Source organism: Mytilus trossulus, chromosome 7 (assembly GCF_036588685.1).
Source record: "Mytilus trossulus isolate FHL-02 chromosome 7, PNRI_Mtr1.1.1.hap1, whole genome shotgun sequence".
Taxonomy (NCBI): domain Eukaryota; kingdom Metazoa; phylum Mollusca; class Bivalvia; order Mytilida; family Mytilidae; genus Mytilus; species Mytilus trossulus.
Window position 1 is genome coordinate 84,842,466 of NC_086379.1, and position 24,467 is coordinate 84,866,932.

A 24,467-nucleotide genomic window follows, 5' to 3' on the forward strand; every position below is an offset into this window, starting at 1 on the left:
ACCACACGATTCTAGAGTGACAACACCACACGATTCTAGAGTGACACCACCACGCGATTCTAGAGTGACAACACCCCACGATTCTAGAGTGACAACACCTCAGGATTTTGAGTGGCAACACCTCATGTTTGTTGGTGATAACATCTCTTACAAATAATGTTTACTCTTAAAATCCAACTAAAAGGAAATGATTTTTCAACAACTTTTCTTTCCGGGATATCTTTTGGCTTAGTGTTTTCTCCAATCAATGAATAATTTTATATGTTCAAAGACACGTTTATAGAACAAATGCAACACTTAATTTTATCCCAGTAAGGCTTTTATTAGTTATTGAAGAAGAAGAAAGAAAATGTTGTTTTTAAATTTAATGCAGTCACATTACAATTACATAATTTAACAAGCATATGTCAATAATTTATAATATGCACATGATTATCGAATGTGATTTTTTTTTCACCTGATTTGACATTTGAAATTAATACTGTCCTGTAAATAAAATGCCATATCATTTTACAAAATAATGTGTTTTTTTTCAATTTAGAATCCCTAGTTTATTTGTCCATTATTTCTTCCCGCCTTCATATAAATCCCAGAATTCACTATCCTTGCCAGCTTTTGGCGCCAGTTTAACTTTTTCCGGAGGAGGGGTAACAGGGGGAGTAACAAACTTAATGTCCGCAAATTCTGAATCTTTCGGTTTATTTTCTTTTGGTTTTGTATTCTTTGACTTTTGTTGTGGTTTCTTTGGTTTTTCAGGGTCCTTTAGAATTGGCTTAGGTGGTGCTTTAGTATGCCTATCCCAATTAACTTGAGCTTTTGGTTGTGATCCTAGATACTGGTCCCAACTCTTCTTCATTCGATCTCTCAGAATGTTGTGTTCAGACCAGGAACCTGTATGATGGAGTGAAATATGGACTTAACATCAAACAATCCAATTGTCCAATAATAAATGTTCAGAATATAAATAAATAATAAAGCTAAACTACAAAAGTGCTACTAGTAAGTGTTATACTGTTCTTATTTCTTCTTGTTTGCAACCGTCTCCACGAAGTAAGCTTCCCAAGCTTTCTTCATTCGGGTATTGATGACATTGTGCTCTGCCCATGTACCTAAAAGAAAGCCAAGGTTACAATATACAAAGCAGGATATTAGTATCTACATGTATCAAGAATGGATCCAAGAGTAGAAGGTGTTTACCAAATATGACTCAGAAAATGTACCTTCAAACTTATGTACTAAGTACCCAAACTAGTCGCATGATCCCCCTTAGGGCATGTTTGATCTGCATCGTATGAAAGGAGTGGCGGAGAAAATCCTTGATACCGAGATTAACCAAGTTTAGTGCATTACAGAAAAGTTTGATAGTAATTCAGAGTAGGGCAAAACAAGTTCAGATTGGGACAAAAACAAAATTCAGAATGGAGTAAACAAAACTCGACCCATCAAGTCAGCTACAAGTTAGAGCTTTAACAAGGATCGACTTTACAATAAAAAAAAATATATACATGATAGAAGAAAAGAGTCAAAGATTTGTTAAACACTTGGATTACTCGTAGATGTATTAATCTTATGTACAAAAGTATCAATAATTATGGACAAAAATGCTTAGAAGTGACAGAGTCAGACCGTGCATGATATAATAGAAGGTTGGAAAAGGAAAAAAAAGACTTCCTTAATGACTCCTTTTCGGGGCCTTTTATAGCTGACTATGCGTTATGGGCTTTGCTCATTGTTGAAGGCCATACGGTGACCAATAATTAATAATTTCTGTGTCATTTTGTCTCTTGTGGAGAGTTGTCTCATTGGCAATCATACCACATCAATTTTTTTTATATTCCATAATGACGAAATGACAGAGCTGTGACTGACTCTCTAGTCATACTGATGTATAACACCAGGAATTGGCAACGAGGCTCTGTGTACTCATTATTTTTATGTTTTGTTTCGTAGGCTTGGATTACATTTGTCTCAACACAGCGACTTTCGATTTCAAATCGTTTATCAAATGCTTAGGTCAACATGAAAGAAGAGAAGTTTAACAGAGGGAACTGAGTTTTAAAATACTAAAACGTTTATATTTTTTTTTTCCATTTTCCATTTCTTATTTTTCTTAATTTTAATTTATCGAACTTATCCAATTATCATGGTTTTCTTTTTCAAATCTGAAGAAAATATTGGAACCAAAAACCAATGAATGTCAAGAGTAATATTGTTCGGGAAGAAAATATATGGATTAGGAAAGAAGAAATACGTTGAAGAGATGAACATTATCTACATGTAGCAAAAACATTAAAATTTGAGGAGAAAAAGGTTGATAGACGAAACGTAAAGATACATGCAATGCTTGGCCGACGTCTATATATCATGCAACCATTACCGAATATATATACAAAACTAGAATCAATTATCAAAAGTAGTTTCCACTACAGACAAGTTAAAAAGAAATAAAATGAAAGTTAGTTACTGTAAAATAATTATCTGTGGTATCAACGTGGCATAGTTAATGTTTGTGTATTCTGTGTTTTTTTTATAAACTATTTTGATTTCATATTGTATAGATATGACACTTGGTTTAATGAACCTCGATGTTGTTGTTTTTTTAAGTACGATTTTTTATTTTTGTTTTCTCCATCGCGTCAACGTCTTTCTTGTATAAAGATTTATTAAATGATGGATTATCTTTTCTCCCTTTCAGCTTTCAATGTCTACGTTAATCTGATTTCTAAATTTGTTAAATGTATAATTTGTTTCACTTTGTTATTCGGGGACCAAACAAACAAACCCGATCTACAAGGATAATGGATACCCAAATTACAGGAGGAAATGTCGACCTTTCTAGGCCGGGCGATCTACAAGGTTAATGGATACCCAAATTACAGGAGGAAATGTCGACCTTTCTAGGCCATCTCATTTCCTCAGTGTTCTATAGATTCTTGATTTCACATTTGTAAACTGTAAACAAATTTTAGTGCTCTAATATGCGGTCCATTATGATGGTTTGCACGTTTGTTTTGTTTGAGTATATATTTTTGTAATTGATGTCTACCTACGTCATGTATATCCTATGTAATTTCAATATTCGGTTATTTAACAGATTTACCAATCGTAAACATGTTGCTTTTATAACTTACTAAGTTCGTCTCTCTGGTATCTCCATTTATCCGGGTCTGGGTTCCGTCTTAAGTGTACATCGTCTGTATATACAGACTTGGTTGTGGACGTATGGTGATCTATGGTGTAACCGGGGAACACATTTTGTCGCATAAAGTTTCCGAGTTGTTCATATTCTGGTTTTAATTGTTTTTCTAAAGCAGTAATGGAAACCCGGTCTTTCTGTTTACCGGAAGCTCTATTTTTAGCTTGTTCTTCCAAAGTTTGTTTCACTACTTTTTCATCAGATAATAAATTGTCGCATACTCTAGTACCGTATTGATGTTTGATATTTGGCGGGAGTTCTATTGCAGCTCTTGGACTATTTGCGCCCCTAGCGGAAGGTTGTCTCCCTATGGCCGTTTGAAGCATGTTATTGTTCGTGTTCTCGGCTCTAAAAGGAATGTCTGTTTTTTCTCTACGAGCAGCAAAATCGTTCCCTGGTCGGAGAATATCACCTATAAGACTATACTGATGAGCGGGAAGCTTTCTCTCTTTACCGTATTTATCATAGTTATAGCTACTTCTATCGTTTAGGCCGACTCTATTCATTCGCCTAGCAAGTTGTGCTGCTTCTTCGGAAAGCCGACTGTTTTTATTAGTATATGATGTTTGGTTTCCTCCTCTGAATGACAGTGCGTCTCGCTCAGCCTCTCTGATGGAATTATCTGTTTGATTAAACAGAGCTTTTAGTTTCTGATATTCAGCTCGGTTCTTTGCAACATACTCATCTGATCCTGTAAAGAAAAGTACACGTAATATATATACTAGCAACAATAGAAAAATTGAATAATACTTGTAATCTGAAAACTTGTTATTTTGTTCATTCAGGTACATAAACTAAATACATGTAATAACAAGATGAGGAAATCGGTCAGAATATGAGAGATTGAACTGATTTCTTCCCCGTATACTTATTTACATAATACACAGAGGTTGACTTTGGAGAGCAGGGTGCCCTTTAGTTGGGAAATATTTAGTTGATTATATAGGGAATCACTGAAGAATAACTGGAGCCCTCTCCATTCTTAGGAAAATTTCTGGATCCGCCACTGGTACATATCTTACTGCATGGGTCTTACTACTTTCGTATACTTAATATGCATTTTTTTTAACACATTGTAATATGACTTTTTAAACCAAACGTTGACTTGTTCCGTGTCATCATTCAACGGACGGCTGCCACTTTAATAGACTGTGATAGATTGTTGTACGCCTAAGATTCTTGTAAGCAAAGGGTAATCGTGAGGTTTCAAATTTTACATTACGACAGGAACTAGAACTACGAAACTTCTAAGAAGCTGTTGTTTGGGATGCTTTAACGTGCAGTAAGTCAGTAATTATTCACCAGGCACTTTTTCTCTCAAAAAGATTACAAGTGGTTGAGTATAAATGCATCTCTCACAGTCAAATGAAAGGAAGGGAGGAAGGAGTCCATGTACTCATAGGATGTGCCTTAGCTATGGTTGGGACAATTCCTTGATATACAAGACAGTCAAATCAGTGGTATTATGTGCCTAATGATTGGACAACTAACTTGCCTCACAAAACATTTATGATCAGTACCTTTCGTGATAAACAATTATATTGAAAAAAATAAGCGATATGATGCGTCTCAGATAAGGATTTGAAAATTCGCCAAACTATAGACATTTTAAATGATATTCTGATAACTGTGCACTTCGGTCTGAATACGCCAATAGAATTGACCGCTGGGAAAATTCACTTAACATGCTGAACATTTTAATTAAATCCCATATTATGATAACTGAGCACTTCGATCTGAATATGCCAATATAATGAACAGCTGGACGATATAAGACAAAGAGAGTGCTAATGTACTATATATAACTAGTACTAATGTCCTTTATAACTAGTGCTACTGTACTGTATAACGAGTATTAATGTACTTTATAACGCGTACTTTTGCCAATTGTTTTTATAAAGAAAACTGCTTTCTTCGATTGTTTCAACCAATTCATCATTTAATAGCCATTATAGCTGTCGCGTGCAGATTTATTTTGACAGCAATACAAGTCAAGTAATTAAGCGGTTCTTTTATATAATTTAATATATATTGATAAGGATGATTATGAACTGCTTTATTAGTTTAAACATATAAATCTATATATTGTATGCTTACCTTCTATGATGTATGGTTAAAATCTGCATAACAACCTAACAATGTATGGATGTGGTTACCCAGTCCTAACACACAGATTAAATATTTAAAATGTATGTATATCGATATACCCCGTTCTCACAAAGAATACAGATTAAATATTTAATTGTTATGTATATTAATCCTTAAACTTGAATGGTCTTTAATTGTCACACTATAATAAATTGATTGACGGAGAGAATCGATATTTCCAGTACCATTTTATTTGTATAGATATATTACTTTATAAGTTTGAAATTACAATGTACTATGATTTTATTTTAGAATAATTGTTTGCTTAAGTTAACAATTATATAATATGATATAAAACAGTAATTGTGATGATGTAATATTTTCAAATACGGGAACAGATTTTAATTAAAAAGGAAAGTTTGGATAAAATGTCAATTTTAATCTGAAAATATAATTATATATTTTTTTTTAATTTATCATTCAAACCAACAACTTTTGTTAGTAACAGGATATTTGTCTTCTAACGTATAGCGTAAGTGTATAAAACAAAAGCTCACAATCTTATATCCCCAAAACAGCCTCATCTTAAATCAGCATGAAATATTTTCACACCAGTCTTCGAGCTCCACAAAGCCTCCGATCATGATTTATCATGAAATATATTCTACTGATCGGAAATCAATCAGCTAGCAATCAACCACATAATCTTAATTTGAGACTCAATTCTATGATAAAAAAATCTTTTCGTTATTAATTACCTGACAATAATTGGGATCGGAGGGAGTCGGGTAATTTCAGTTTTTCCTTCTTTTTTCGCTCCAATAAAAGTTTTTGGTGTTCCTTTGGGTCGATTCTTTTAATACTCTCAATATCTTCCTTGTCATACACTTCTAATGCTGTTCCGAATAAAGAATGTTTAGGCAGGGCTGCAGTACGTTTGGCAGCTCCATTCCTCCAAGGATCGTCAATCGGTTGTTGATCAACAGCTATCGCCGCCATAGTGGGACAACTGAAATTACAACAGACATCCACACTGAGATGTTATAGATCATCGCGATATCACCAATAAAGGGGAATCTGAAAGGTTCCTGCCAGCCAGTTATTAACTGAAACAAATTTTATGTAATCCTTTATCTATGAAATTGTCATGGAATACAATTTGGAATACTTGTAAACTAGAGGTTTTTTTCCTGTTTTATTGTGTAATACATGGATAGGAACCTTAAATAGCTATATATAAATGTGTATCAAATGTAGAAAACTATGGTGATCCTGACGATAAGAATAATAATACCGATGATGGCGATGAGAAGATTCATGATGATGATTCCAACGATGGGAATAACTGTCGATGATGGCGATGAGATTGTGCAGAAGACGGTGGTGATTCTGACGATAAGAATAAAAAAGCTATTTATGGCGATGAGAAGATTTATGATGATGATTCTAACGATAGAAATGACTGCCGATGATGGCGATGAGAAGAGATATGATGATGAATCTAACGATATGAATGACTACCGATGATGGCGATGAGAAGAGACATGATGATGATTCCAACGATGGGAATAACTGCCGATGATGGCGATGAGATTGTGCAGAAGACGGTGGTGATTCTGACGATAAGAATAAAAATGCTATTTATGGCGATGAGAAGATTTATGATGATGATTCTAACGATAGGAATGACTGCCGATGATGGTGATGAGAATAGATATGATGATGAATCTAACGATAGGAATGACTACCGATGATGGCGATGAGAAGAGACATGATAATGATTCTGATTATAGGAATGACTTCCGATGATGGCGACGAGAAGAGAAAATATGATGATTATAACGATATGAATGACTGCCGATGATGGCGATGAGAAGAGACATGATAATGATTCTAACGATAAGAATGACTGCCGATGATGGCGATGAGAAGATACATGATGATAATTCTAACGATAAGAATGACTGTCGATGATGGCGATGAGAATATACATGATGATGATTCTAACGATAAAAATGATCCCAGATGATGGCGATGAGATTGTGCAAAAGATGGTGGTGATCCTGACGATAAGAATAAAAATGATACGTCATGAAGATGACAATAAGAATGATTATGTCGATTATCGAGAGATGATACAGAAGATATAGATTGACAATAACAACTACATTGCCGATGATGGCAATGAGACGGCTCAGAAAATATCGAGTACGGCGAAGAAACGATACAGAAGACGATCTTGTTGAGAACGATAATGATAATATCGATAATGGCGATGAGAAGACACAGAAGATGATGGTTTTCTTCGCGACAAGAGTGACAGTGCATATAATGGCGATGAGATGATACAGAAGTTGACGACGATCCAGACGATAAGAATTAAAATATCGATTAGGGCGATGAGACGATACAGAAGTTGATGATGATCCAGACGATAAGAATGATAATATCGATTAAGGCGAAGAGACGATACATACGATGATGGTTACAACAATGACAATGTCTATTATGGCGATGAGACGATACGGAATATGATTGTACTCTTGACGATAAGAATTACAGTGCATATAATAGCGATGAGATGGTAAAGAACACGATAGTTATACTGACAATAAGAATGACTGCCGATTATGGCAATGAGACGATACATAATGATGATCCCGACGATAAGAATGACTTCCGATTATGGCGATGAGAAGATAATTGATAATGATCCCGAAGATTAAAATGACTGCCGATTATGACGATGAGGAGATACATGATGGTGATCCTGACGATGAGGAGATACATGATTGTGATTCTGACGACAAGAATGGCTGCCGATTATGACAATGAGGAGATAAATAATCATGATTCCGACGATAAGAATGACTTCCGATGATGGCGACGAAAGGATACATGATGGTGATCCTGACGATAAGAATGACTGCCGATGATGGCGATGAGATTATAGAGATGATGAATCTGACAATAAGAATGACTTCCGATTATGGCGATGAGAAGATACATGATGGTGATCCTGACGACAAGAATGACTGCCGATTATGACGATGAAAAGATTCATTTTGGTGATCATGACGATAAAAAAAATAATGCCAATTATGGCGATGAGAAGATACATGATGGTGATCCTGGCGATAAAAATAAGCATGTCGATAATGACGATGAGGAGATACATGATGGTGATCATGACGATAACAATGGTTGCCGATTATGGCTATTAGAAGATACACGATGATAACAGTGCCGATAATGGCGATTAGAAGATTCTTATTGGTGATCCTGACGATAAGAATAATAATGCCAATGATGACGATAAGAATAAAACTGCTGATGTTGATGTTGGCGATGAGACGATATATCATAATGATCCTGATGATTATGCCGACAAGATTGCACAGAAGATAAAGATTCTGACGATAAGAGTTACACTCCCGATGTTGGCAATGAGACGATACATAAAACGATGGTGATCCTAGTAATAAGAACGACAATGAGACGATCCTGACGATAAGAATGATTATGCCGATTATGGCGATGAGATTATACAGATTATGAATCTGACGATAAGAATTACACAGCTGATGATGTCAATGATACGATACAGAAAACGATGGTGATCCTAGCAATAAGAACAATGCCGATTATGGCGACGAGGCGATGCACAAGATGAAGTTGATCGTGACGATCAGAATGGCAACATCTATTAGTGATATGACGATGCAGAATATTATGTGGATCCAGACGATAACAATAACAATTTCTTTTATGGCAATGAGTGGTTACAGGACATTTCTTGACGATAAGAATAACAATACAGATTATATCGATGAGACGATACAGAACACGATGGTAAGGATGACGTTAAGAATGAAAATGTCGATTATAGTGATGAGATGATATTTGCGATGAAAAGATATAGAAAACGATTTGATCCTAACGATATAAATAACAATGGCCTTTGGTGATATGCCGATACAGAAGACGATGACGACCAAGACGATAAGAATGATAATGTCAATTACAGCGAAGATACGATACAGAAGGCGATTGTGATCATAACGATAACAATGATAATATCGATTATGGCGATGAGATGATATAGAAGATGTTGGTTCTCTTGACGATAAGAATGACAGTGCATATTATGGCGATGAGTCGATACAAAAATTGATGATGTTTCAGATGATAAGAATGATAGTGCATATAATGGCGATGAGATTGTAGAACATGATGGTTATACTGACAATAAAAATGACTGTCGATTATGACAATGAGACGATATAGATGATAATGTAGTGTTGATCCTAGCAGATAAGCATGACACTGCCAATGATTGCGATGATTGCGATACAGACGATGATGGTGACATGACGATAATGTTAACAAAGTCGAGTATTGCTTTATGAAGATATGGAAGAGTGTGGTTATCATGAAGATATAATATAGATAATGAGGACAGTACGATACAGATGATGATTGTGATTCTGGCGATAATGTCTTTAGTGACTTTAAGTATAAGACGACATAGAAGATGATGCCGAAGTTGTGAAAATTTTGAATTTTAATATCAAACCATTTGACAAACAACAATACAATAGAGATTTGCATGCACATAAAACAATATGATTTACAGACGCAAAATAGTAATTAATTATATGAATTTACATTAACATATCTTCTCAGTTTCCACTATGTGTGAAAATCAAACTTCAAGGAAACAAACAGACTACCCTCTTCATATAAAAAACAACAACGACCGTCTCAATGTCTTGAATTTCAGATATCATGTGTCTGGTCCCCGGTCAGGTAAACCAAAAATAAAATATGAAGTATAATTCCTACTTCCTACATTGATATCAATTTTCCTACTTTTTTATTTATCAAAGATAGATTTAGTCTAAGTCTTTGCTATTTGCATCTTGCTTTTGCCTCTTTATTCAATAGTTCTAACGATTTAGCAAGCCAACTGTATTCGAATTTTTGCTGCGGTCTTGATCTCCGAATTTCTAAATCACGATCTATTTTAATCAATATAGAAAAGTTAGAGATGTATTGATTTATTAACTGGGGTCTACCTTACGTTCATGTCCGTTTTTTTAATGTACTTGCTTACACAGAACTATCATAGGTTGCTTTATTATCTAAAACAAATTAACAAAGTTACAGCAAATATGATATAAATCACTAATTAAATAAAAAGATAGAAACAAATTAATATATTCTTGATAAAATGTCCATTAGACAGAGGGACAGACTTTTTCCTTTATTACTATACTAAATTTCCAGCCATTTAAACGTTGAAATTCTTTTTGTATAAAACAGAGAGTGAAACTTATCGGTATTTTGTCTTACAACAATATGGTGGATGGAGATTTGTCCTTTTGATTTCCATGTTTGGGCATTTCATGATGTAATGATATTCGTTTTTCATTCCTTATATATTACAGATATTTAATTTTCTTTCTGATCTGTCATAAATAATTGATGATACAACACATTTCTGAGACACATTTCCCAATTCCAAGTCAACTAGATATTTTTATTGCCGCCTGTTTGTTCAAGATTAAACCAACGCCACATGCAATCATTAGTAAAGCAATGCAAAAAAAATAATGCAAATAATGTGTGTCAGCGTAAAATGACCTACAAGCGTGTCTTTATATCCTTGGTATTAATACCAAAGACAAGCAAATCATTTATGCGAGTGTGGCACATACCAATTCTTTACAACATATAAGCAGAACCATATCTTCACGCAATGTTATAACAGTCTTCTTTTGATTGTAGAAACTGAATAATATAAAAGGTAACGGAATTGAAACCAATACCCTCCTATTATTGATACCCCTTTTTTAATTTTAAAGTTGAAGATATTAGAAGTCTTAGAAAAGATAAACACCATGCAGTATATATCACTAACGGCGGCAAATTGACTTGGAAGTTCACTGGTTAAAACAATTGTTTATAAACTATGAAAATATACATGTATAACATGATATAACTATTATTTTCGCCTCTTATGGCATTTAGCGATGCGTTAACAGGCTAGATTTTTAATTTCACGATGACTGTGATTCCAAAATGGATTTGATTATTTACAAGAATTGACAGAAAGAGATACAAACGAAGAGATTTTTTTGGTGAAACATGATTATTTAGTCATTGGGAAGTAATCAGATCGTTTGCCGAATTTGAGATAAGGGGATTAATTTAGCATATTTTTTTTAAAAGGGAGCTATATAGGGACAATGGGAATATTTTCATTCATTAAATTGATCAGTGAGAAAATAAATACTCAAAATATAAAAAGAAACACAATAATAAGATAAAATGAGGTATGCAGGTCACATTGACCCCCACCCCCACCACTCGACTAGCAACTTTTTCGTGAAATTCGCCAACGGTCATTTAACAGTTGGTTGATATCACAGCTGGTCACGACAGCTAACAAACCATCGGGTAAACTGTAATACATTATTTATTTCAGACTATTTATCACGATAAAGAAGCAAAACATTACCTTATTGTAAATTACATAATATTCCTTTCTCTATCAACAATAATCAACTTCCGACCTTTCATAGTACGCGAAACTCGTTGCTAGGGGCGTGGTTTAAAAATATTATCGTTGTTCGATAATTTCCGCCAATACTCGGACACTGTTGTTATAAACGTCACGAGGATATGCGTACCTCCAAAAGTTTATGTAACACTCTTTCCGGTAAAAAAAGAAGACACTAAAAATATTCTTTAAACGAAAATAATTTTGATAAGTAAGAAGAACACATTTAATTTGATAAGGCAATAACAACGACCTCGAATAATCACCCTTTTGATAGTTTACACTAATTTCTAACACAAAATATCAACGAAATATAGTATCTTTCGTCTCTCTTTCATCAGCAATCATAATTTACATAAACCTGTAAACATGTTACGAATAGGTCACCTGTCAAATCGGGACATGGTTACTTCGGTACTTATTATAGTTATTTCTGCACGAATATCCATGATTAGCATTACGCATGAAATATCGAGAAAACTTTAATCAGCAAATCTTCTTCTTTAGGGAGCTACCATTTGATTTTTATGGGGGGGCTAGGATGAAATTTGAAAAAAATAGGCAGGACAGGAGTTTTGAGTAAAAAAAAAAAGGCAGGATGAGACACTTACAAAAAAAAAAAGTCAGGATGACAATTTAGGTAAAAAAAAGTCAGGATAAACTAAAAAAAAAAAGGCAGGACCGAACAGAGTGAAAAATAAAAAGGCAGGACAGAGATTACAGCAAAAAAAAAATGCAGGACAAAATTTTTCATCCTAGCCCCCCCATAAAAATCAAATGGTAGCTCCCTTAGTTACAGAAAACCATCAACATTTTGAAGATTACATTCTGGCGTATGCCTGATTGAGGTTGCTTTTAAAAATTAATTTCTATTTTTTCTTTATTTTTAAGCTTTACTATCATGACTATTTTTATTGAACTTTTAATTTTTACATTTTTTTTTTTATTATCATTTTTTTAATCAACTGATTATCTTTTATTTTGTATTTGAACTGCTTAAATTTTCCTTGATTTTGTATACACCTATTGCTATTTGTCCGTCATAACTGGACATCACATAGGTTCCCGTAAAAATTTTGACGCAATAACATGAAATAGCTGATGCCTTAACGGAAAAGTGATTGTTGTATGAGGGACAGTAGGAGGGGTCTTGATCCTGCAATCCCGGGCTTAAAAATACAAAATCCTAAAATCCTGGCTTAAAAACATTAATTCCCCTAGTTCCCGAAATTTGAAAAGAGAATTCCTGAATCACGAAAGGGTCAATCCCGAAATCCTGAGGTCCTGAAATTAGAAAAGAGAATTCCCAGGTCCCGAAAGGGTCATTCCCCGAAATCCCGAGCTGAAAAACACCCGATCCAAGAGTTCCCATACAGGTCCCATCCCCACCTCTTGTATGACCTCATACTTAAGTTCAAGCGCTTAGCAGTACAGATTCTCATATAAGAGGATGTTCTAATTGTATTTACAATTAATTTGTTCCCTTTCTAAATATGCATGAAACATTTGCCACTGGACATAAAACTAATAGCAGTCAATCAAGCCATCAATTTATGACTTTGTTTTTTAGGAATATGACCAATCAACTATTGAGACGCCATGTTCTGCGATTTGGACGTTCAATTGTATCAATGAACACACAGACCAGTTATTGTTCAAAAAAAGTGAAATTATTTCAGATGTCAGAAACAGTTCAAAAGTCATCACAGTGTGCATTTCAAGGACTTTCACGACATATGTCAACAGAATCAAAGTTTGAAGCATTTAATGTACAGGATACAAATGATTTTAAAAATAGAGTTCTGGAAAGTTCTACGCCAGTAATAGTAGATTTCCATGCAACGTAAGTATCTTAAGGTAACACGATACCGAATGGCATATCTCCCGATTTCCAAAATTTTTGGCATACATGTTCTTTAAAACGAGTTACATCGGAATATGTAATAAAAAATGGGGGTCACCATTTTCGTTTTCTTTGTAAATTGCATAGGAAAACGTCAATTTTGGCGACAATTTACTTAGGTATATAGGGAAAATGCCCTTTTTTCGGCTTACCTTTCAAGATTTTCCAATGAATGGCTATTTTCTTATATACGGAGAAAAACAAAAAACTAACATAAAATCCAGGATTGTATACTGAATCCATACACGTATAGAAACTCATATGTCACCATCCTTGTTTTTAAGATAAATGGCTTCAAAGTTGATCGATAGGCCTAGAATTTGACTAAAAACGTGTGACGTATACAGAAGATAACGTTATCCTTTTTCAGAGAAATGATAAACAAAATATGTGTCGGGACCTGAATGAGTATATTTCATTTTTTTATAACCCCTGTCGTAAATTCCGAGTAGTTCAATTCTACAGATATTATTTTATTCGTCCTGCACATGGATTTTCATTCCTATGAATTAACATTAATCTCGTCTGATTTTCACATCAAACGAGCATATACTTGAAACTTGCTTGAACTGGTCGGTTCCACATGAATATTATATGAGCTGCAGAACCGTAGCTCTTATGTCCTTATGCTATTTTTTTTACTTTTTATGGTCCGCAAAAAGTCAAAAATAACATAAGGACCTAAGAACTACGGTTCCGCAGCTAATATGATATATGACAATAGTTCATGCATAAATCAAGGAATTTTGTACACGTTAGATTCACGTATTTTTTCAAAAATAAAATTATTCAAATAATGTCTTTATTCTAAAATTAAATTAAAATCACGAAAAATACCTTCAGATTTTTGTAATGTTTACGTGAAAATTAAATGAAGTGAGATTCATCCGAATTACCGATTTTTAACTCCATCGTATTAGACAATGGTGGTATCATCGCAGCATGCCGAAAAAGAGTACTTCACAAATTTGATTCAGATTTTTAATTGCTCGGTTTGATGGTTGTTTAACGTTCAGTGGCATATAGTTCATGCATTTTCGGGACGAAACAATACAATTTTGAAAACAGTTTTTTTTATAAAAGACACATTTGATGCACCAGTCAAAAAAGGTTAAAAATTCTGTTATTTGTGAAAATTGTGAGGAAAAAACAATCCTAGCTGATGAAATACACATTCTAAAAATAAAAATAACGAAACTCCAAGAAAAATTCAAAACGAAAAAGTCCCTAATCAAATGACGAAATCATAAGCTCAAAAATATCAAAAGAATGATAAAAAGCCGTCATAGTTCTCGACTTGGTAGATACATTGGTATAGTGTAGACTCCGCGTGGTGTAAATGTGTGACTCGTTTGCTTAGCAAGTCGGACAAACCTTGAAAACTGTATGCAGAGTTTCACAAAGTTCAACATTTTTGTCGTTTGTGAAAAATTGTCTCAAAATAGATTTTGAAATCATTCTCTATATGAGTAAAAGAAATTGCTAAATATAAAATTTCCACTTGTAGGACATGTAAGCTGGAGTTTGTACTCTGCGTGCCTTTATGTGTTATCAAAATGTCTAATCCAGCGGCTTCTCGCGGTCTAGGTTTTTTAAAACTATGTCGATTTCTTTGAATAAAATAGAGCCAATGATTCAAATTTTAACAACTTAAGATTCACGCTACGGGTGTAAATTGTAGGATTGACTGAATGAATTGCTGTTTGGTTAACGTTCAGTGGCAAATATTTAATGCATGTTCAGGACGAGAACATGTTAACAATGAATACAATAGGTAGGTTTTGCAATACAAACAGGCAATCCGGGATGATGGTCGGGAAAATTTGGTATGACACTGGAAAATTGGAAAGGGACAGAAGTTTTTCCTTGCAACAGGATCTACGGATCCCTAGGGGTTCTTAGTGTGCAAAGAGCGTGGCACTCTATTTACACTGCAAGGCATCGGATTTAACGCCCCTGTCTGACCGGACATGGCTGCAAACTTTATACATCAAGCAGAGCCAAACGGACACCCCACTTTATGTAAATTGTCAGAAATATAAAATATAAAATTTACTTGTACTAACTAAGAAATAAGTGGAAAGCTTGGCGAGTCTCGCATTTCGTCGTTTTTCTAAAGCTCGTACGAATACATCCGGCAATGTACATATAGATGGTATATTTATCCACACAAAGAAATAAAAAACTTCTTTTTCCATGTATACTTGTTTACTTGTTCTTAAAACTAATTTTTAACTCCCCGGGCCTTTTCCGATGCCTAGTATCTCAGCAATATGCCCCTCAGGGTCCAGCCAAAAGGCAACTTTGTTTAATAACTTTCAGTCGGTCGTTTTGTCTCCCAACTTGTACATGTATATTATTTCCAACTCAAAACACACACAAAAAACAACACAGTTCCACCGAATACCCATGCAAGTGTAAATTAACATGAATATAAAATCTAGACAATTTCAAGATCTAGCATTTTTTCAGTCTCTTTCTGACGGTTGAATAATAATAAGTCATTCGTTTGAATGTAATTTTCAAGAAAAATCAATATAACGGAATCAGCTACCACGGAACCAGTCTGACTACAGCCAACCCTATCTATCAACTTGCGTTTATAGACGCAATTGGATACAGGGGGCTGGCTTTACTCAGACTGTGACGGGACCTGATTTTCTTAAATTTTATTTCTGCCGAAATAAGTGCCCATGTATATTTCAGCCTTCGTTAACTTTCTCAGGGCCTCATTCCGATGTTGCTGTCTGTCCTGTGTAGACATGGTTCATAAGATTACAAAGCTAGCACTTTAAAAATGTTTCCAAAACTATATCGGATTTACTAGGTATAGACCAATGAATTCCAGAGACTGTTTATACTTAGACACAGAAAACTTACGCAAAAATAACCACTTTTTTTTTACATTCTATACAAACGAAATATTTTCTGTACGATTTTCAACGTCTGCCTGTATTCACGGTGCTTTTTCGCCAAATTATATTCGCATTCTAATCCAGACAAATTTCAATTTTGTCCCGAGTGGTGTTTTTGATGACAATTTTAAAACGGGGAATAGTTGTATAATATTCCCTTTTTTTCACACATCATCCTAAGCTTCTATAAATTAGATTTCTACTTTAAAAACAAAATTTCATGGGGATACGACGTGAATCATGAATAAGTATTTGTCGCAAAACTAAACCAAGAATAAAATACAGTGATAAAACTCGGTCTGTTATGCAACAGAACATATAATATAATAGATAAATCGTGCAGATGCTTAAATATCAAAGAAACAGAATATTTAAAAAGTAAAGTAATACTTTTTAAAGTTCAACAATGAGCAGAAGTGTTGCCGGAGAACGATAAAGCAATCTATGTCACATAACCGTTACGTTTTGCATCAAAACTATCGGCATCTAGGGAAATTTACCGTTCAAAATGTCACATAATTACCCCCCCCCCCCCCCCCCCCAAAAAAAAAATGATAGTCTGTTATTATTAAATCCCTTTGTGATTGCAGACTCTAGACTCCGCTGCAGTGGCTTGTATGTGTAAACGTTATTCAATAACGTCAGGAACGATAACTCGTGGCGTAACGTCATTCGGTATCGTGTTACCTTAAACAGAAGGTTCTCGAAAGTTCTACCACAGTAAAAGTATATTTCTATGCAAAGTTTTTCTTCTATTTTTACTCGTGATACTGGGAGAAAATTAAAATATATGATTACAGTTTGTGAACATTGTGAATATATGTAAAGCAAAATTATATCCGGGTGAAATTTGATCCGGAGGAAAAAATGTCACAGTAGTTATTGTTATTTTTTAATCCGGAGGAAAATATTTCCCTGGGATATTTTTTCCTTTGCCGTGAAATTCTATCTGGGTAGTTAACTTATTGAATAGTTATTAGAAAAAACTTATCCTTTACAAATACTATGAAATAATAATAGTGTATTTGAATAAAAGCTAAATTGTTAAAAAAAAGTATTATTATGAGAAATGATTTCACAATTTATCATTGAAAAAAAATCCTGAAACATTCAAGTAAAAATCATTCTTTCAAAAAGAAAATTATCATGAAACATAAGAAAGAAAACCAGAAGTAATTTCAAAGATTGTAATTGTGAAATAATATCATGATTAAATAAGGTAAGTGAATTTGATTATGATGATATTTTTAACTATATAAATAGTTTTGTCTGGGGACATAGATGTAGTTGTTGGTTATATTCAAATCAGATAAATCATAGCATAACAATATAATGGAACAAAAGCAATTTTAACAGCTGGATAGTATTTACCTGTGAATGTTATCTGTCTTTTAAAATCATGTTGCAAGTCATCTTTTTATATAAATGATTATATAAAAAATAAGATTCAAGGAAAAATTTCACTATGAAATGGATACATGTATATTAATATCTTTAAAATATAAATTGCTCATAATTACCTCCCTTTGATTAATTATGCAAATGTGTTCTACGTTTGTGAAACATTTTATAATTATAGTCAGGTATATATTGATTGCAAGTAACTTACATAGTAGTAAATGGAACTTTATTTCACAAGGTTCTGGGAAATATGGTATGGCAAATATATTCCGGTAAATACTGTCTGCAAAACACAGATAGATTTTTACTCCTCTGAAAAAAAAAATACCTGTGAAAAAAACATCTGGGAAAAAAATTACTGTGACAAATTATCCTCAGGTTAAAATATCACAGAGGAAGAAATTAACCATTACAGTAAAGGAAAGTTATAAAACAATAAAAGTAGATTTCCATCAAATAAAATTATCTGAAATACACAGTACTAGTTATTCCAAGTTGTAGTATGCAGTAATATATATATATATATTTTCACTCTTTTGGTCTTTTTGGAAAATGCTGTTTGTACTTTATTTAGACCCCTCTACAACTAAATTTGTTAAATGCACGAGTATAAAGATTGAGCTTTTTGTCGAACGTAATAATAGTTTTAAAAGTTGTTTTCAATTTAAACTTGTTAATCTATGACGTGTGAATCCTAAAATAAAAATAAAATTTGTATATTAATTCACATGTCATTATTGTATAAATAGATAGGAAAGTGGTAACTTTTATAAAAAAAAGGTGTATAGACAATCCATCTTATTTTTTGTATGCATCATGTACATAGAGTATGTTTCATTTTCTCTTTATAGTTGGTGTGGACCCTGTAAATTGTTAGGTCCAAGGCACAAGTCTATTATAGCATCCACTTTTCTATTTGTAGTTGGTGTGGACCCTGTAAATTGTTAGGTCCAAGGCTTGAGTCTATTATAGCATCCACTTTTCTATTTGTAGTTGGTGTGGACCCTGTAAATTGTTAGGTCCAAGGCTCGAGTCTATTATAGCATCCACTTTTCTATTTGTAGTTGGTGTGGACCCTGTAAATTGTTAGGTCCAAGGCTCGAGTCTATTATAGCATCTACTTTTCTATTTGTAGTTGGTGTGGACCCTGTAAATTGTTAGGTCCAATGCTTGAGTCTATTATAGCATCCACTTTTCTATTTGTAGTTGGTGTGGACCCTGTAAATTGTTAGGTCCAAGGCTTGAGTCTATTATAGCATCCACTTTTCTATTTGTAGTTGGTGTGGACCCTGTAAATTGTTAGGTCCAAGGCTCGAGTCTATTATAGCATCTAGTGCAGGAAAAGTGCATTTAGCCAAAGTAGATGTTGATGACCTGGCAGAAATAGCTATGGATTATAAAGTAAGTTCATGTAGAAATAGCTATGGATTATAAAGTAAGTTCATGTCAGCAACTTATTGAAAAATAGCTATTTACTTTAAAATAAAATATTTATCACAACCTAATGCAGTAATTGACATTGCTGTAATAGATATATGGAGTATAATGTAAGATTTAAGTAGACAAATATAAAAAAGAAGATGTGGTACATTTGCCATTGAGACAACTCTCCACAAAGGACGAAATGACACAAATATTAACAACTATAGGTCACCGTACAGCCCTCAACAGATGACAATGAAGAAATAGCTATGGATTACAATGTAAGATTTAGGTAGATGTGTCATTTGGCCAGTCATCTTTTGAATCAGGATTTTATTATAAACATTTATTTCATGTCATTACAGGTACAGTCAGTTCCAACAGTTTTAGGAATAAGAAATGGTAAAGTTCTTGACCAGTTTATTGGACTACAAGATGATGATCAAATCAAAACATTTGTAGAGAAATTAGTTAATTAATTGTTTTAATGGTTGATCCAATGTGATAATAAGATAAACAGTAACAGAAGTCATATTTCTTAAAAAAAAAAAAAATAGACTTTTGACCTTATTGCTGGACATTACTGCAGTAAAATGTTAAAATCACAAGAGAAACTGTTTGGTACTGTGAAAAGAGGTTGCAGTATGAAAAAAGCAGTACAAGTGTGGCTGATTCCCCAATATCAATAAGATTTAAATTAACCAAATAAAGAAATATTTTATATAAAACAATAAAATATTATATATACATACTATGAACTGAAATTAATTTATCACAGTGATGAAGTGCTGATGATTTTGATTCTAAAAAATTGAAGGTAATGGTATATTTAAAAATTACATAATGATAGGTTATTTCTACAAAGGTCAATGTTTCTAGTGATTAAGCCAAGGTAATTTCTGCAAAGGTCAATGATTTTTGTGACTAAGACTACAATGTAGGTCATTTCTGCAAAGGTCACTGATTTTGGTGACTTAGACTACAATGTAGGTCATTTCTGCAAAGGTCAATGATTTTTGTGACTAAGACTACAATGTAGGTCATTTCTGCAAAGGTCACTGATTTTGGTGACTTAGACCAGGTCAATTCTACAAAGGTCAATGTTTTTGGTGATGTTAAGTAAATCAGTCTGAAATTTATATCAAAACTAAGCCAAGTTCATTTCTACAAAGGTCAATGTTTTCAGTGACTAAGCCAAAGTCATTTCTACAATGATCAATGTTTTTGGTGACTAAGCCAAAGTCATATCTACAAAGGTCAATGTCACTGGTGATGTTGAGTGAATCAGTCTGAAATTTATATAAAAGCTAAGCCAATGTCATTTCTACAAAGATCAATGTTTCTGGTGACTAAGCCAAAGTCATTTCTACAAAGGTCAATGTTTCCAGTGACTTAGCCAAAGTCATTTCTACAATAATCAATGTTTTTGGTGACTAAGCCAAGGTCATATCTACAAAGGTCAATGTCACTGGTGATGTTGAGTGAATCAGTCTGAAATTTATATAAAAGCTAAGCCAATGTCATTTCTACAAAGATCAATGTTTCTGGTGATATTCAGTGAATCAGTCTGAAATATTTAGTAAAACTAAGTCAAGGTCTTTCTACAAAGGTCAGTGTTTCTGGTGACTAAGCCAATGTCATTTCCACAAAGGGCAATGTTTTTTGTGACTAAGCCAATGTCATTTCTACAAAGATCAATGTTTCTGGTGATGTGAAGTGAATCAGTCTGAAATATTTAGTAAAACTAAGTCAAGGTCATTTCTACAAAGGTCAATGTCTCTGGTGACTAAGCCAAGGTCATGATCCCACAATATAATGTAAGATTGAGTGCTGCTTAACATTTAATCATGGGGAGTACTTTTAGAAGGTGAAATTTGAGATAATGTAATGGGCTGTTGAAACCACTGATAAGGTAATAAGACATTATTATGAAAGATATTACATGACATAACTTATAATATAGTTGTCATAATTGTTGAAAGTGTTTACATTACTTCATAGGTGGTTGGCAAAACTATTGATAGTGTTAGCAATGCCCCCTCGGTGTTTGACATAAGACCTAAAAGTGTTAAAACTCATAAGAGGGATGACAAAACAGTTTTTAGTGTTAATACTACTTAATAGGAGTTAATAATGCTCTGTGGTTGAAATAAATGAAGATGAAAATGTAAGCAACGCTCCATTGGTAACTGGCATAAATGATGAAAGTGTTAACATTACTTCATAGATGGTTGGCATAATTGTTGAATATGTTTACAATACTCTATATGCGGTTGAAGTAATTATTGAAACTGTTAACACACTTCATAGATGGTTTAAGTAATTATTGAAACTGTTAACACACTTCACAGATGGTTGACATATCTGTTGATAGTCTTACCACGCGTTCATAGATGATTGACATACTTGTTGATACCGTTAACACACTTCATAGATGGTTGACACACCCGTTGATACCGTTAACACACTTCATAAATGGTTAACACACTTCATAGATGGTTGAAATATTTTTTGAAGGTGATAAAACACTTCATAGATGGTCGACATATATGTTGATGGTGATAAACCACTTCACAGATGATTGACATACCTGTTGATATCGTTAACACACTTCAAAGATGGTTGACATAACGTTTGATGGTTGGTTGACATGAAGCTGGGTTTGATTCCTACGTGTGTGGTTGTCATATATGCTGATAGTGTTAACACACTTCATAGATGGTTAACATACCTGTTGATAGTGTCAACACACTTCATAAATGGTTGACATTCCTGTTGATAGTTTTAACACGCTTCATAGATGATTAACATAACTGTTGAAAATGTTAACTCTTCTTCATAGGTTTTTGGCATAAATGGAAAGTGTAAACAATTCTATACGTGGTTGGCATAACTGTTGTAAAAGTTAACATTACTCCATCGTCGGTTGGCATTACTATTGAACATTTAAGCGTTGCTCCATACGAGTTTGCCCTAACTATTGAAATTGTAAACTTATCTTCGTTGATGGTTGATATACATTTGTAAGTGTTACCAGTACGCTATAGTTGGTTGACATAACTTTTTAAAGGGTTAAGACTGTTCCATTTGTGGTTGACACAACTGTTGGCAGTTTTAACAGTACCGCATTAGTGGTAGGTATTTTTAAAAAAGCTTTTGCTTTGAAAGGCTAAACAGCTTGGATACTTCATGATTTGTATACGATGTTACAAGGTTTCAACGATAATATGTTGCATGTTCATGGTTAGACGAGTGCTTTGTAAAAATCATTAATTTATTAGACCTCAATTTCTCACTGAATGTACATGAAAGGGAAGGTAAATTTGAAATGTTTGTAAGGTCGTAATTCACCTATATAAGGTTTTTTTTAACTTTTTCTATACGACCGCAAAAATTGAAAATGTTTTCGTCGTATATTGCTATCACGTTTGCGTCGTCGTACTTTTAGTTTTCGCACTCTAACTTTAGTAAGATTGAATAGAAATCTATGAAATTCAAACACAAGGTTTATGCCCATAAAAGGAAGGTTGTGATTGATTTTGGTCCAAGCAGTTTAGGAATAAGGGGCCCAAAGGGTCCAAAGTTAAACTTTGTTTGATTTCATCAAAAATTGAATAATTGGAATTCTTTGATATGCCGAATCTAACTGTGTATGTAGTCGTAGATTCTTAATTTTTGGTCCCGTTTTCAAATTGGTCTACATTAAGGTTCAAAGGGTCCAAAATTAAACTTAATTTGATTTTAACAAAAATTGAATCGTTAGGGTTCTTTGATATGCTGAATCTAAAAATGTACTTATATTTTTGATTATTGGCCCAGTTTTCAAGTTGGTCCAAATCGGGGTCCAAATTTAACTTTGTTTGATTTCATCAAAAATTGAATAATTGGGATTCTTTGATATGCCAAATCTAGCTGTGTATGTAGATTCTTAATTTTTGGTCCCGTTTTCAAATTGGTCTACATTAAGGTCCAAAGGGTCCATATTAAACTTGGTTTGATTTTTAACAAAAAATTGAATCCTTTGGGTTCTTTGATATGCTGAATCTAAAAATGTACTTAGATTTTTTATTATTGGCCCAGTTTGCAAGTTGGCCAAAATTGGAGTCCAAAATTAAACTTTGTTTGATTTCATCAAAAATTGAATAAATGGGGTTCTTTGATATGCCAAATCTAACTGTGTATGTAGATTCTTTATTTTTGGTCCCGTTTTCAAATTGGTCTACATTAAAGTGCAAAGAGTCCAAAATTAAATTCAGTTTGATTTTAACAAAAATTGAATTCTTGGGCTTCTTTGATATGCTGAATCGAAACATGTACTTAGATTTTTGATTATGGGCCCAGTTTTCAAGTTGGTCCAAATCAGGATCCAAAATTATCATATTAAGTATTTTGCAATAGCAAGAAATTTTCAATTGCATAGTATTCAGCAATAGCAAGAGATCTTCAATTGCACAGTATTCTGCAAAAGCAAGCAATTTTCAATTGCACAGTATTGCGCAATAGCAAGACATTTTCAATTGCACAGTATTGAGCAATGGCAAGTATTTTCAATTGCACAGTATTGCGCAATGGCAAGAAATATCTAATTGCACAATATTGTGCAATAGCAAGAAATTTTCAATATTCTTTGAAAATTTGAGTTATCTTTCTTTGTCCAGAATAGTAGTTGAATCAACTTCAATCATTGTTTTATACAATGTACAATGTATATTCACTTTAACTATCAACTGACAAATTTAAACAAACTTTACCATTCAGTAATAACAAGCACTTTTTTTCATTTTAATATTTAATGATGTTGTATATAAATGAGTAGTTATTGTTAGGGGCCATTAGAAACTTGAATTGAAATCAGTTTTGGAATCAGGGAAAGGGGGATGTGAATTTTTTTTTTATTAAAATTCAACAGCATAGTGAATTGCTCAAAGACAAAACATTTAAGTTCATTAGACCACATTCATTCGGTGTCAGAAACCT

The 24,467-nt window shown here is 33.5% G+C and overlaps 2 protein-coding genes across 5 annotated transcripts; one reads left to right on the plus strand and one right to left on the minus strand.

Moving 5' to 3' along the window:
* Nucleotides 1-352: 352 nt before the first annotated feature.
* Nucleotides 353-11,947, minus strand: LOC134726044 (uncharacterized). 4 transcript variants are annotated; one of them, XM_063590423.1, is made up of 4 exons: nucleotides 11,808-11,947; nucleotides 6,043-6,293; nucleotides 3,132-3,887; nucleotides 353-891 (listed from the first exon to the last, which is right to left on the minus strand). In XM_063590423.1, the coding sequence occupies exons 2-4, from the start codon at nucleotides 6,281-6,283 to the stop codon at nucleotides 563-565; spliced, it is 1,326 nt and encodes a 441-aa protein (XP_063446493.1). In that variant the 5' UTR covers nucleotides 6,284-6,293; nucleotides 11,808-11,947; the 3' UTR covers nucleotides 353-562. The 4 variants fall into 4 exon arrangements, with proteins under 4 accessions (XP_063446493.1, XP_063446494.1, XP_063446495.1 ...); XM_063590424.1 differs by having other exon boundaries at nucleotides 6,043-6,390; nucleotides 11,808-11,901; XM_063590425.1 differs by lacking the exon at nucleotides 11,808-11,947 and adding an exon at nucleotides 11,005-11,022.
* A 1-nt stretch (nucleotide 11,948) lies between these two features.
* LOC134726045 (thioredoxin, mitochondrial-like) lies at nucleotides 11,949-20,246 on the plus strand. The gene is made up of 4 exons (XM_063590427.1): nucleotides 11,949-12,060; nucleotides 13,420-13,692; nucleotides 19,346-19,469; nucleotides 19,856-20,246. Exons 2-4 carry the CDS (start codon nucleotides 13,424-13,426, stop codon nucleotides 19,967-19,969), a joined length of 507 nt encoding a protein of 168 aa, XP_063446497.1. The 5' UTR covers nucleotides 11,949-12,060; nucleotides 13,420-13,423; the 3' UTR covers nucleotides 19,970-20,246.
* Nucleotides 20,247-24,467: the final 4,221 nt, after the last annotated feature.

Excerpts from the sequence above, each read along its gene's own strand:
- LOC134726044 (XM_063590423.1), bottom strand. The coding sequence starts at position 6,283 with ATGGCGGCGATAGCTGTTGATCAACAACCGATTGACGATCCTTGGAGG. Across the intron at positions 3,888-6,042 it reads CCGATCCCAATTATTGTCAG|GATCAGATGAGTATGTTGCA; the intron begins GTAATTAATAAC and ends TTTTCTTTACAG. Across the intron at positions 892-3,131 it reads ATACCAGAGAGACGAACTTA|GTTCCTGGTCTGAACACAAC; the intron begins GTAAGTTATAAA and ends TCCATCATACAG.
- LOC134726045 (XM_063590427.1), top strand. The coding sequence starts at position 13,424 with ATGACCAATCAACTATTGAGACGCCATGTTCTGCGATTTGGACGTTCA. Across the intron at positions 13,693-19,345 it reads ATAGTAGATTTCCATGCAAC|TTGGTGTGGACCCTGTAAAT; the intron begins GTAAGTATCTTA and ends TTCTATTTGTAG. Across the intron at positions 19,470-19,855 it reads AAATAGCTATGGATTATAAA|GTACAGTCAGTTCCAACAGT; the intron begins GTAAGTTCATGT and ends ATGTCATTACAG.